The 12,847-nt window shown below is 43.8% G+C and overlaps 1 protein-coding gene across 6 annotated transcripts in view; it reads right to left on the bottom strand.

Annotated features, from left to right (window-relative positions):
* NIN (ninein) overlaps positions 1 to 12,847 on the bottom strand; it is a 119,106-nt gene that overhangs the window by 87,709 nt on the left and 18,550 nt on the right. For all 6 annotated transcript variants that reach the window (XM_066278450.1, XM_066278451.1, XM_066278452.1 and 3 more), the window contains exon 4: positions 8,035 to 8,116. In XM_066278450.1, coding sequence (XP_066134547.1) covers positions 8,035 to 8,116 — 82 coding nt within the window. The remainder of the gene's footprint in view (positions 1 to 8,034; positions 8,117 to 12,847) is intronic.

The raw sequence follows: 12,847 nt of genomic DNA, 5'->3' as shown, positions 1-12,847 counted from the left end.
AAAAACACGGTATTTTATTAAATATTTTAACACACCATTTTGTTCAGAATATTTTTTTTCTTATTTTCCTCCTTAAAACCCTAGGTGTGTCTTCTGATCAGGTACATCTTATGGAGCGAAAAATACGGTCTTTAAAAATAAGAAGCCAAAATGAAGCACAGGCAAACCTGAAGAGAAGCATCCCAGAAGCTTCCCTGGAAAAAGGAGGTCGTGCAGTAAACGAGCACCACCCAGCCCACCGCACATGGCCACCTCCTTGTCTACTCTGCCCGCCCTTACACAGGTGCTACACAGCGAGAGTACAGACCCACACCTGATTCTACAAGAGAGAAGAGGGAAGAGAAAGCATCAAAGGGGAGACCAAAATACAGAGAGAGAGAGAGAGAGAGACTGAGACAGAATTGGAGAAGGACAAGAAGAGACAGAAAGACATATTGAGATAGAGACCAAAGGGGGGTGGGGACAGAAGATGGGCAGAGACCCAGACCTATGGAGGGTAGGGGGGAGGAAGACCAGGAGGAACAGATGGGGGAGGGACCAAGAGGTTAAGGAAGAGTGGTGGGGGACAAGAGGAGAGGAAGGTAGAGGTCAGTTGGAGTGGTGGAGAGAGGAAGGAAGTGAGGTGGGGGCTGTCCCATGGAGGGGAGGGGAGGACAGGGGTGGGGAGGTAAGGGGAGGGGAAAAGAAAGGCCAAAAGAAAATGAATAACATAAAAAAGACATCAGGAAAGCCTTCCGACATGACCCACCGTTCCTCTGCCTCCCAGAATGCTCCCTGCCTGAGGGAGGTCCTCAGCAGGCAGGGTCACCACCCCACACTTGTGTGCACACAGCCCTTCCAAGGCGGCAGCTTCCAGACCCACGTCACAATGCTCCCCAACTACGCCTCTCTCCTGACGCACACACTCAGTCTGAGCTTCCAGGTCCTGCCTAGATGTGAGCACACCGGTTCCATCAGTCTCAATAATGCATTTTGCTGGAACACAGCTGCTTCCAGACACGAAGGTAATGGGGGGTGGCTCAAAACAGCCTTGTCTGGGAGGGGGTTTTAGAGGAGAAGGTTAGCATCCCACAGCTGGGAGGTTTTTGAGGGGAAGGTTAGTGTCCAACAAGGGTGCCCAGAAGGCAACCCCCAGGGGTGACTGGTCTGACTCTATGGTCTATCTAAGCCCTACAGCACCCGAAGATCAGCCAAGAGAAAACTCTTTTGAGTAGACAATGATGATCTGATTGTTTCTCTAGCCTTCTTCTGGGAGGAGTAAGCGATGAGGGAGAGGCACCCACATGGGGCCCCAGCGCAGCCAAGTCAGGGAGAGTCTCACAACCCACAGTCCCTCACGAGAGCCCTCAACCTCCTTTCTGCTGTGGGTAAGATCAGTGGCAAAAGCACAGTGACGTTACCATGTCCGTCATCTCAGAAACTGGAACTGCCTCCAACTCATCACTGCCCTCATTTTCTCTCTCTCTCTTCAGCAACGGGCTGATGAGAGGGACGCACCAATTCTCTAAGACTTCTTGTAGAAAACGATCATTGTCCCTGGTTTGGGAACCTTCTCATACACTGAAGCTGAAATAACCTTTCAACATCAGCAGCACTTCTGAGTCAACTGTTTCATTATTACAATTCTCACCAGCCCTATTTATTTAATTTTAAATAACATGAGCATTTTTTGCACACACCCATATTTTCTTAAAGATTGCCTTTTTACCCTTAGTAAATCATCATAACAATATTTTCTACAGCAGTTTAATAGTTTAGTCTTTGATTAAACAGATACATTATAGTTTGCCTAACCAATACACTGTTAAATATTTATGTTTGATATATATTTTTTCACTATTTTATTATTATTTTTTTATTTATTCATTTTAGAAAGGAGAGAGAGAGGGAGAGAGAGAGAGAGGAGAGAGAGGAGGGAGAGACAGAGAGAGAGAAGGGGGGAGGAGCAGGAGCATCAACTCCCATATGTGCCTTGACCAGGCAAGTCCAGGGTTTCGAACTGGTGACCTCAGCATTTCCAGGTCGACGCTTGATCCACTGCGCCACCACAGGTCAGACACTATTTTAAATGACTATCCTATCCATACACCTCTGTGCAGATCCATAACTATAACTACAGTGTAAAATCTGAGAGTAGCATTGATTAGCCAAAGGCATTTTTATAGTTTTTGGTGCCTACTATTTTTTTACATAATTCCAGAGGGTCCTACCGTTTTATCTGACCACCATTGGGCATGAATGTTTCCTATTCACCCTGACCTCATGAACTATTATTATTGGTGGTGATGACGGTGGTAGTGGTTTTATTTTGCCTTTTTTTTTTTTTTTTGTATTTTTCTGAAGTGAGAAGCAGGTAGGCAGTCAGACAGACTCCCGCATGCACCCGACAGAGATACACCCGGCATGCCCACCAGGGGGCAATGCTCTGCCCATCTGGGGCGTTGCTCTGGCCATTCTAGTGCCTGAGGCAGAGACCATGGAGCTGTCCTTAGAGCCTGGGCCAACTTTGCTCCAGTGGAGCCTTAGTTGTGGGAGGGGAAGAGAGAGATAAAGAGGAAGGAGAGGGGGAATGGTGGAAAAACAGATGGGCGCTTCTCCTGTGTGCCCTGGCCGGGAATCAAACCTGGGACATCCAGATGCCAAGCCGATGCTCTACCACTGAGCCAACTGGCCAGGGCCTTTATTTTGCTTTTAATTTATGGAGAAATGTTCTGGTCCTCACTGGTAGCATCTTATAGATACCAAGAAAATGGGGGACTATATTCTTCCTTATCTTACTCAACCAAAGAGAGGACAACAAAAACACGCCTGTTGGGCCATCTGGGTATAGTGACTTCTAAAAACAGGAGGGCCTCACATCAGGGCTCTATAAATACAGTTGCGAACACAAATCTTCAATCATTGCAGCTCAGGATCTAGCCCAATGTCTGGTCATCAGGTCTGCTGAATGAAAGGTGTCTGTTATCACAGTCATAGCTTCTTCAAAATATATGAAAAACAATTAAAATTCGGTGGTTCCTGGAATGAGGAACGTTTAATATAAAAACATCAATCATCTGCATCAAAACCGTGCCTCTTCTTTTTCTAATGATTTAGCTTGTCCAAACCTGAGTTTTTCCTCACCAGATAAAAAAAAATAGGAGATATTTTATATTAACCATATCAGGGGGGGGGAAGGCTACCTGCATTATGCTAACATCAAACACGGAACAGACACCTATGTGAGATGCATCAAATGGGACGAGACCTCCAGGGAGCAGATGCAGACAGCTTGTGGAGGCCGTGCCGCTCACAGCCGTGCCAGGGCGCCCATGAGAAAAACCCTATCAGCCAAGGCCACAGCACACTGAATACATGACTAACAATTAAGTTGTTGTCACTAACTTATTCCAGGAAAATAATTTAAAAATTAAATTGCACATGTAGATAGGAGGGAGTTAACGCCACTGGCAATGGTAATCAGTTCGGAGTTTACAAAGGACTCTCTACAACCCCAATCCATTTTTTTCTGCTCTTATCTGAATTTCAGTATTTCTCATTGTACTGCTGGTTTTGTTGCGGTGGCTATTCTTGCTTTTTTAAGGAAAACATTCTCTCCTAATATTTAGAATCATAAGTAGAAGAGTTAAAAGGATGTTGCAAACAATCTAGGCCATACCTTATCATTTTAAAAATAAAGAAGCTGTACCTCAAAGAAGTTATAAACGGCAGAGCCTGACTATGGAAACGATGACTTTGTTCCATCTCCTCTCAAATCCTATTATAGCTTGGTTTTTGTATTATTTATATATCACTACCTTTTCTAAGGGGAATATGAAAGCATGTCCTATACTGGGCATTTGTCTCAAGGAAGTAAAACTTGATCGGCTCAGCCGGACCTGTGGTGGTGCAGTGGGGAGAGGGTTGACCTGAAACTCAGCACTGAGGTCGCCGGTTCAAAACCCTGGGCCTGCCCGGTCGAGGCACAGACGACAAGCAAACAGTGAACAACTAAAGTGATGCAACTATGAGTTGATACTTCTTGCTCCCTGATCCCAGACTTTAAAATCAATAAATAAGATCTTTAAAAAGAACTTGATAGTGTCCATTTATGACAGGTAAAATCTTACAGAAAGCTAAGTTGTTTTTTTCCCCATAAAATTAGAAAATGTCATTTAGATATTAGGAGACAACACAATGAAATCTTGGAGCAGAATGTATTTTAAGCATTTTCCAGTACAAGTACTTTTACATAGAAAGTGACCACCAAAGGCCACAAGGGTGGGACATATAAGGCCCCCCACACAGAAGGGCAGAGACAGTGTTCCAGAACTCCTGGCTCAAGGCTCTTTCCACCATATCAAAATGGCTTTTCTATATTATGATCTGGTATAGCATCTGGTATTTTTAATATACAAAAATCTTAGTTGTTATAAAAATCAATTCATGACCCATTCAGTTTCCAAGGCTCTGCAATGCACTGTGGCCTTCTTATGTTTTCTGTCACCTTATAAAGTCTAGCAAGTCCACTGATTTCAAAATGCAAGACGAAAATACCACAGCCCTTAGGTAGAAGATGAATCAGGTACTGAACAGCCAAATAATGCTGAGGGCACAGGCCTCTCTGCCACTAGTGATCGGGCGGAAACTGCTCTCATTCACTCCCTCCTGCTGCCCCTGGCCACGTGTCAGAACCTTTCTGGCCGGGCTGCACTGACAGGGCATTTGGTCATCCCCAGCTCACCCATCTGAGGGTTAACACCCTTAAACTAAAGGCTCCTGAAGTCACATCTCTTGCCAGTATAGCGTCAGCCTCCTCTTCTGCCACTATCCGTGAGACTTAATTTAAGCTATGACTCTCTTCAGGCCTCAATTTGCTCATGGAAAATAAAAAGGCAAAGTTCTCTCCAGCTCAACAATGATATATATGGTCTATGACTTAAGGGAGAGTTATTTTCATGAAGGAAAAGGTGGGGTGCATTCGGGTGGCCTCCTAATACATTACATTTGAGTCCTGACCCTTCTTTCTCTGTCTCGCCAGCCAGTCAGCTGTGGGTGTGGAGTCACATTGTAGAGTGGGTAGGAGAACGTTTGAGTAGAAAGAACTGCATGATCCCCAGACACAACTGGAAGGGCCAGACAGAGATGGGCCAAGTCAGACAAAGCAGAATGCTCAGGAACAATGCGGGGAATGTGTGAGGAAAGGCTGACTCACTGCCTCCTCTGAGCTAAAACACTCTTAAGGTACAGGCTCAATCCTAGATTTTATCCTGCTAAACCAGACGTCAGCGAAGTGACATAAAACGCTGGATGAAATGCTGTGCTATTCAGTACGTTCTTTGCTGCTTCATCACCTGGATTGGGGCAGCTCGGTAACACTTATGCCAGCCTTCCCAAAGGATGGAGCACACAGCAAACGATAAAAGTCCCTTCTGTGCCTGACCAGGCGGTGGCGCAGTGGATAGAGCGTCGGACTGGGATGCGGAAGGACCCAGGTTCGAGACTCCGAGGTCGCGCACGGGCTCATCTGGCTTGAGCAAAGAGCTCGCCAGCTTGGACCCAAGGTCGCTGGCTCCAGCAAGGGGTTACTCGGTCTGCTGAAGGCCCACGGTCAAGGCACATGTGAGAAAGCAATCAATGAACAACTAAGAAGTCGCAACGCGCAACGAGAAACTGATGATTGATGCTTCTCATCTCTCTCTGTTCCTGTCTGTCTGTCCCTGTCTATCTCTGCCTCTGTAAAAAAAAAAAAAAGTCCCTTCTGTGTGTTGTCGTGGAGGACTTGTTCAAATTCTGGCCTCGGCCGGCACAGCAGAGGCACACACAGAACTCTGAAATCACCATGTGGAACCAGATTCTTCTTCTTCTTTTTTTTTTTTTTTTGTATTTTTCTGAAGTGAGAAGCAGGGGGGAGGCAGACAAGACTCCCGCATGCACCTTACTGGGATCCACCCAGCATGCCCACCAGGGGGTGTTGCTCAGCCCCTCTGGGGTGTTGCTCTGCTGCAACCTCAGCCATTCTAGCTCCTGAGGCCAACTTTGCTCCAATGGAGCCTTGGCATCTGGGAGGAGAAGAGAAAGAGAAAGAGAAAGAGAAAGGAGAAGGGGAAGGATGGAGAAGCAAAGGGGTACTTCTCCTGTGTGCCTTGACTGGGAATAGAACCTGGGACTTCCACACGCCAGGCTGATGCTCTACCACTGAGCCAAATGGCCAGGGCCGGAGCCAGATTCATAACCGTTCCTTTCTCGCTGTTACCAAGCTCAGCTGGCTGCTGCCCATGTCCTCATCCCATTATTCAGGTCCCACCACTGCACAGCTCTGGGGTGCACCCTTTATGTTTCTGGTCACCATAAGTCTATGTAATTATTATGACATTTTTCTTGCAGGGAACAGTGCAAGTTTTAAAGAAAGGGCAACAAACGGAGGGTATGGACCAGTGGCAGGGCTGTCCCTTCCAAACCCACGTAAAAGCACATGACAGCCTACCGAAGCATATGGAACTTATGCTCATGTTACCCACGCTCATATTAACCAAACTGCAGCGATGTCATCATAGCTCTATTCAGAATCCCTATATATAGCACCATTGTTACCAAGGATGATATGCAACCTTAAATAAGGAAATAAAGCAATAAAATGTGAAACCCCATAAGAACAAAAGTCCATGTTCCAGCCCTGGTCATCTACAGAAATTCTAATGCTAGTCTGGAAACTCTCAAGAAGGCAATGACCTCCCTCCCAGGCTCACTGTGGGCTTCCAGAGGGCTCCGGCCAGCCTCAGTCAATGATAACCTTCTCCAAGGTGGTCGCCACATGCAAAACTGGGAGACGTATTCCAGAATCCAAAACAGGTCTAAACAGTGTTCATACACATGACACAAATCTGGAGCATCTGAGAAGGTGCGATGAACGGGATCTCCAGTGAGGATAAGAAACAAGTTCTCATCTGCACTGCATCTAAATAGGTCACAATAAATGACTTCTCACGGTCACAAAATGTTGATGATTTCTTCTTAGGCTCAAAAACTGGACTCTATTTTTGATGTTCTTTTAAAAGTAAGATTTATTAAGGTATAATTTACATGGGATAAATTATTTCAGTGCATAATTTTATGGGTTGGGAAAACTCATGAAATCTGTAAGTATCACCACAGTCAAAATTAAATAGTTTCATCACCCCCTGCAAATTCCCACAGACCCCTTTAGTCAACCCTTAGCCCTAGCCCAGTAACCACTGCCTTCATAAAACTGGACTGTATTTAATACAAATTTCAACACTATTTAAACTTCCCCTCAGATATTTACATTTCATTGATTCTAAGACTCAGAACACGACTAGGTCTGAACACTGAAACTAGGATCTGCCTTACAATCAATGGCTTTTTACCATAATTGGCAACAATTTTTCTTCTTAGAGATATATGAAATAATGATGTATTTTAGAATCTATGGTGTCTGTTAAAAAAAATCAATGAAGTATATTAAAGTCATGATATTTGAGTACTTACTATGGGTTAAGCATACTACTGGGCCCTGAGAAATACAAAAATGAATCAAACGGTTCTCAAGGAATCATCACTTGAGAGGGGGAGATAAACAGTTATAATCAAATGTAATAATGTCTATGTGGAGGATTATCCATTCACAAGGATGAAATAAAATTCTCTCTAGATTGGCCACGCTTCTTCTTTCAGGCAAAATTCCCCCCAACTCCTGTCCTTCCGTGTGCACAGGAAGTAAGGCTGAAGGGAGTGTCACTCAGCTGCAACGCTCACTCCGGGAGTAAGTTATTGCCACACCATCTGACATACGGCCCAGGAATAATCCAATTATTTCCTTCCATAATTCGCTGTTGTCGTAGGGAAGTCCCATTTTAGTGTTCAACAGCTGCAAGGCTTTTATGATAATATCAGAAGACAAGACACTGAAAATAACTGCTCAATCTCTGAAAGACAGATGCACCAAATCTTTCCCAGACATGCTTCAAGGTCCCCAAATTCTTCCCTGCACAACCCTGAAAGGGGAATGGAGAGAAGACCAGTTAGTCTCCTTACCTGGCTCTTGAAAGTGTTCTTCATTCGATAGCGTTCTAGACAAGATAAGTATTAATGCTTCTTTAAATTGATCAAAGCGCACCTAAAAACAAGCAATTAAAAATAAATTCAAAACAGTTTCCACAGTCTTAAAGTGACAAACCCATCTACATACAAAGTGCCAGGACCGCCTGGGAGCATCCTGAGAGCACTGAAGTCTGTCATCACCTGCCTGTGCTCCCTTTTCATCCCTTCATTTCTCTAAAGCACTAATGGGAAAATGGGCTGATTGCTTTTAACACCACAGTGTCATAAATGCTAATATCAACATCAACATCAATATTGATTCAACCCTGAAGGGGAAACCGATATAGTAAAACCTTCCTGATGAAGGCAGAAAAAGATGTGTTTTGAACTCTTAACCTTCTTTGTTTTTCTGAACAAGATGGGAAGAGAAAGATGTTAAGTTAGATATTTGGAAAAACTTCTCAAGTAAATGACCCATTGTAATGATGCCCCCAAAGATGCTTTCATTTCTTAAGATAGTCTAGAAAGAAGTAAGGCACCTTTTGAGGATGACTTAAATATAGTCTTGCCTGGGGCAGGTATACAATATTCATCTCCCTAGGCCCCTGGGATTCCATAAACAAGCAGAAATCAATAGCAAACACAAAAGGATGAAACAGCCTAGGAAAGCATTTTCCTGAATTCTTAAAAACCACTGTTACCTTGACTAAGGTAGAAAAGAACTTGAGTTTTATTTAAGTAAACACTCAGAACTGAGATATCACTTTGGTTAATAGAATGACACCGTTTTCTTTATGGCCAAGTACACTCTTGTCTAACATAAATTTACATGATCTCACCATGGGGCAGAAGAGAGAGATGTTATTTCTTCTCACCATCATTCTAGCTTGATAATGTGTCATCTATTTATACCAAAGCCCATACATAAATACAAAGTTAGCAAATCGGTAATCTGTGCTGTTATGGGTCTCTTTGGTCATCATTATAAAACAGTGCCTAGAATTTTAAACATAAGTGACAGATAAAAAACACTTTAAAATTAAAATTGGAAAAGCAACAAATCTCATTAGCTATCTATACAATGGAAGAAAAATCATACAATGTCTTCTCCCTGCAAATCAAAACAAAGAAGGGGACTCCACTGAGATTCCTGGCATAAAATTGTCTGTACTTACAATTCACCAGACTCTTCCACAGTATATGTGATTTCCCCACTACATTAGTTTTGATTAACTGGAATTACATTCCCAAATCATATTTCTTTAGATCATGCACACTAAAAATCTAATCTAAAGAGCCAGAGCAGAAATCTATCAAAAGAGCCAAGGCCATACAATCAATGAAAGGGTTAAAAGATTGTAGAAATATAAGCTGTGCTAATTAGGTTTCACAGATGACAAGTCGCAGAGAAACCTGGGGGAGAGAGGAGGGGCAGGCCCTGCGTGTCCCAGAGTCAGAGATGGGCTTCAGGCACTGTGGCATCCCAGCTCCAGTTTCCAGGGGCAAGGCCATCTTCCCTGTCAGCCAGTCCACGACATCACACACCCAAGGCTCTCCTACTAAGGGCACTTCCAGGCATTTACTACTTCCTGCCAGAATCATACCTGGGGGGGGGGGGTAGAAGGGTTAGGAGCACAGGCTCTGGGTTCTGACCCTCATTCAGCCACTCACTTCCTTCTGGGAGCTAGCTTTGGTTTGCTCCTCTGTAAAGATGGTGCTATTTAGCAATTAATATTTATGATTAATTCAACAAACACTTATTGAGCAGCTGCTATGCACTGGGCACTGTCCTAAGCCCTGGTGATACAGCAGTGAATGAGTGCCTAATGTCCCTGCTGCCATGGAGCACCTATTTCAGGAAACGTCAAAGGGAGTCAGGCAGTACTATGCTAAGAGCATTGCATGTATTTTGTTATTTCCAATACCATCTCCCTCATAGCAATGTTCGGGAGATAAAATGAGAGTTTTGTACAGTGTCTAGAACTTCCTGGGAGTTTTTAGGTACTCAGCAAGTGAAAGTTAATACTGACAGGTATAGTAATTGGAGTGATTGTTCCTACCACTTTTACAAAGAGACAGGGCCACGTTCTCAAGCAAAAGCAACTGGCCGTGAGAGTAACCAGCAGCACAGCCAACAGCGTGTGTGTGTGTGTGTGTGTGTGTGTGTGTGTGTGTGTGTGTGTGTGTCTGGCAGGGTGCCAGGACAGCAGGGAAGCCCAGGAGTCTGCCTCGCCCCTGTGGTCTATGCCCCTTGGAGCAAACGGCCCAGTCTGCTGTGGTTAGGGACCCCGACTCTGGGTTTCTTCTCTGTCTTAAGATATTGATGGAGATGACCTGATGATTTGAATGAAACCTACTCTCTCGTTGTCACCATTATGAACTGTACAGAAAGAAGCTCCTGTTTCAAAAGGGAGGTGCCTGCCTTGAGACGGTCAAGCCCTTTATACTTGTGCCTGGGGCTTCCGCTGGGTCTTCTAAAGATAGAAATTTTGCGAGGTAACTGGAAAGAGCCCTTCTGAATTGTGTCCTAACAGTCCAATTCTGTGAGGGTTAGCCAGGAGAATCACCCAGGGGTCTCTGTGCCCCAGTTCCACTCCCTCTGAAAAATGACAAAAAACAGCTGTAATCTGGAAGGTAATTTTTTTTTTCTTTTCACATTTCTGTAACATTTTATTTATTTAAAAAAATTTTTTTTATTATTAATTTTACTAGGGTGACATCAATAAATCAGGGTACATATGTTCAAAGAAAACATGTCCAGGTTGGAAGGTAATTCTAATCAACTTCCACGGCTTTATCACTCCACACTTAAGGGAGACTTAGGCCTCATACTAACACACCAGCTTCTGAGAGAGTCCTGTCCTCATTTACGGGCAGGTTGCTTATCTCTCAGCCTCAGTGACCAAGAGTTCGGCAGACGATCGGGAGACAAGAAGTGGGGCCAAAACTAAGGACAGCATCGTGAAGCCCACAGTCTTTTCAGTGGAAATGCCACAGAACGCACTCAGAAGCTCTTCATTCTCATGCTTCCAGATTTAAGCTTCATCAACCCGCTACAGATTAGACGCAGCAAATAAAAGATGGGGTGTACCAAGGCAAGAACAAAAATAAGTATTGCTATATGGGGAGACTAACTTTTCCCTCTAACACAAATAAAAGTATAAACTTTTTACATTTTAACAAACTACTTTAAAAAATATATGTTTTATTTTTAAAAAAGCACATGCCCTCAAAAACCTAGTAGGCTGAGATTATTTAGTGTTGGGGAAGGATCTGTGTCCTGCTAAGTAAAGCCTCAGGCTATATTACTCTTTATGAAGAATAAGTGATAGACCACAAAGATTTAAATGATCAAGAAAAACCTTATAATACTTAATATACTCTTTGGGTAAGACATTAATAAAAAAGGTTAATCCCCAACGGTTAATCCTTTCTTTAAAAAAAAAAAAGTCTGCCACTAATTGAGGAAAGAGATTCAGTTATTAGAAAATGTTAGTAATGTGGGTGATGGATAATACTGGATGAACAGGGTACTGCGGTAGGTACATTCTTTCCTGGGCGTTTGGTCATTCGGCTGGCGCAAATCCATGTGAGATGGTCGAGGCAGGCACCCGATGTTGACGAGAGAGGCTCAGGGAAGGCCTGTGCTTTGCCCATGGTCACACGTCTAGAGGGGAAGGAGTTACTGGGAGAACCCAGCTCTTCTCACTGGACCCATTAAAGTGCAGTAACTGAGCCTGCCTCAGACTGCCCCACTCCTGATCTGACTCGCAGAGAAACCCTCTGCTGTTCCACGTCAAATCCTCAACTCGACACAAAGCCACTCAATATAAAGCAGTCCACATTGGGGAGGGGGGTGTCTTCAGAGGCTACAAGATCAAGAGATACCTAACCTCTGCCCTCCAGGAGTTCATCAGCTACACTCCAGATTCTAGAGTATGGGAGGGTGAAAAAAGGGAGAAAAGACGACAGTTTCTTAGTAACTCTAGGGTGGAATCTGGTATATTCTGAAACAGATAAAAAGAGCTGGGAGGGGCCTCTGTCAAGTGAGCATATCCTACCTGGCCAGCGGGGAGGGAAATAGGGACCTCTGGTGACATTTGACTTCCCCAAAATATTCACAGGCAGAGCTTAAAGTTTCCCAAAATGAACTTATAATGTATTAAATCTACCACATTTTAGAAGAAAAGGGTCTATAAAATACTAAACATGACTATTAACTCAGAGGTTCTTCATAATCCAACAATGTCTGTCCAGGTGTAACCCCTTCTTCCTCAACAACAAAAATCTAGAAATGGCAAAAACAAAAATCTGGCCAACTGATCAAAACCACTGGAGCGGGGGTAGGGGGGCGACATGGGTAACGGGGTTGATCATATGGGAACAGATGGAAACTGGGCTTTTGGTGGTGAGCGTGTTACAATGTATACAGTTCATGAATTATGATGCTGTATACCTGAAACTTACATACTATTAACCAATGTTACCTCAATTAAAATAAATATTGGAACAGTTTTCATTCTTACACTGATCTTTATTTTCTTTCTTGCAAGGGCTTACAGACGCTGCACCCTCCACTTTAAACAGCAGTAAATTCTTTCTCTTTCGAGAAGAGAGCTCTCCAATAGAGGCGGGGGTGGGGGGGGGTGGGAGGGGTGGGCTGCTATTTTCCATCAATGCTCATGAATAAGGATGTGGCAGAGAAACCCCTCAGGATACAACCCAGAACCGAAATGTTAATAAATGCTTTCTATTGTGAAGAAATGGGCATCAGTTGGTTCACTAAGTTCCGTAACTGGAATTTTTA

This window comes from Saccopteryx bilineata, chromosome 4 (genome assembly GCF_036850765.1).
Source record: "Saccopteryx bilineata isolate mSacBil1 chromosome 4, mSacBil1_pri_phased_curated, whole genome shotgun sequence".
Classification (NCBI taxonomy): domain Eukaryota; kingdom Metazoa; phylum Chordata; class Mammalia; order Chiroptera; family Emballonuridae; genus Saccopteryx; species Saccopteryx bilineata.
This window is presented reverse-complemented; position numbering and strand designations above follow the sequence as displayed.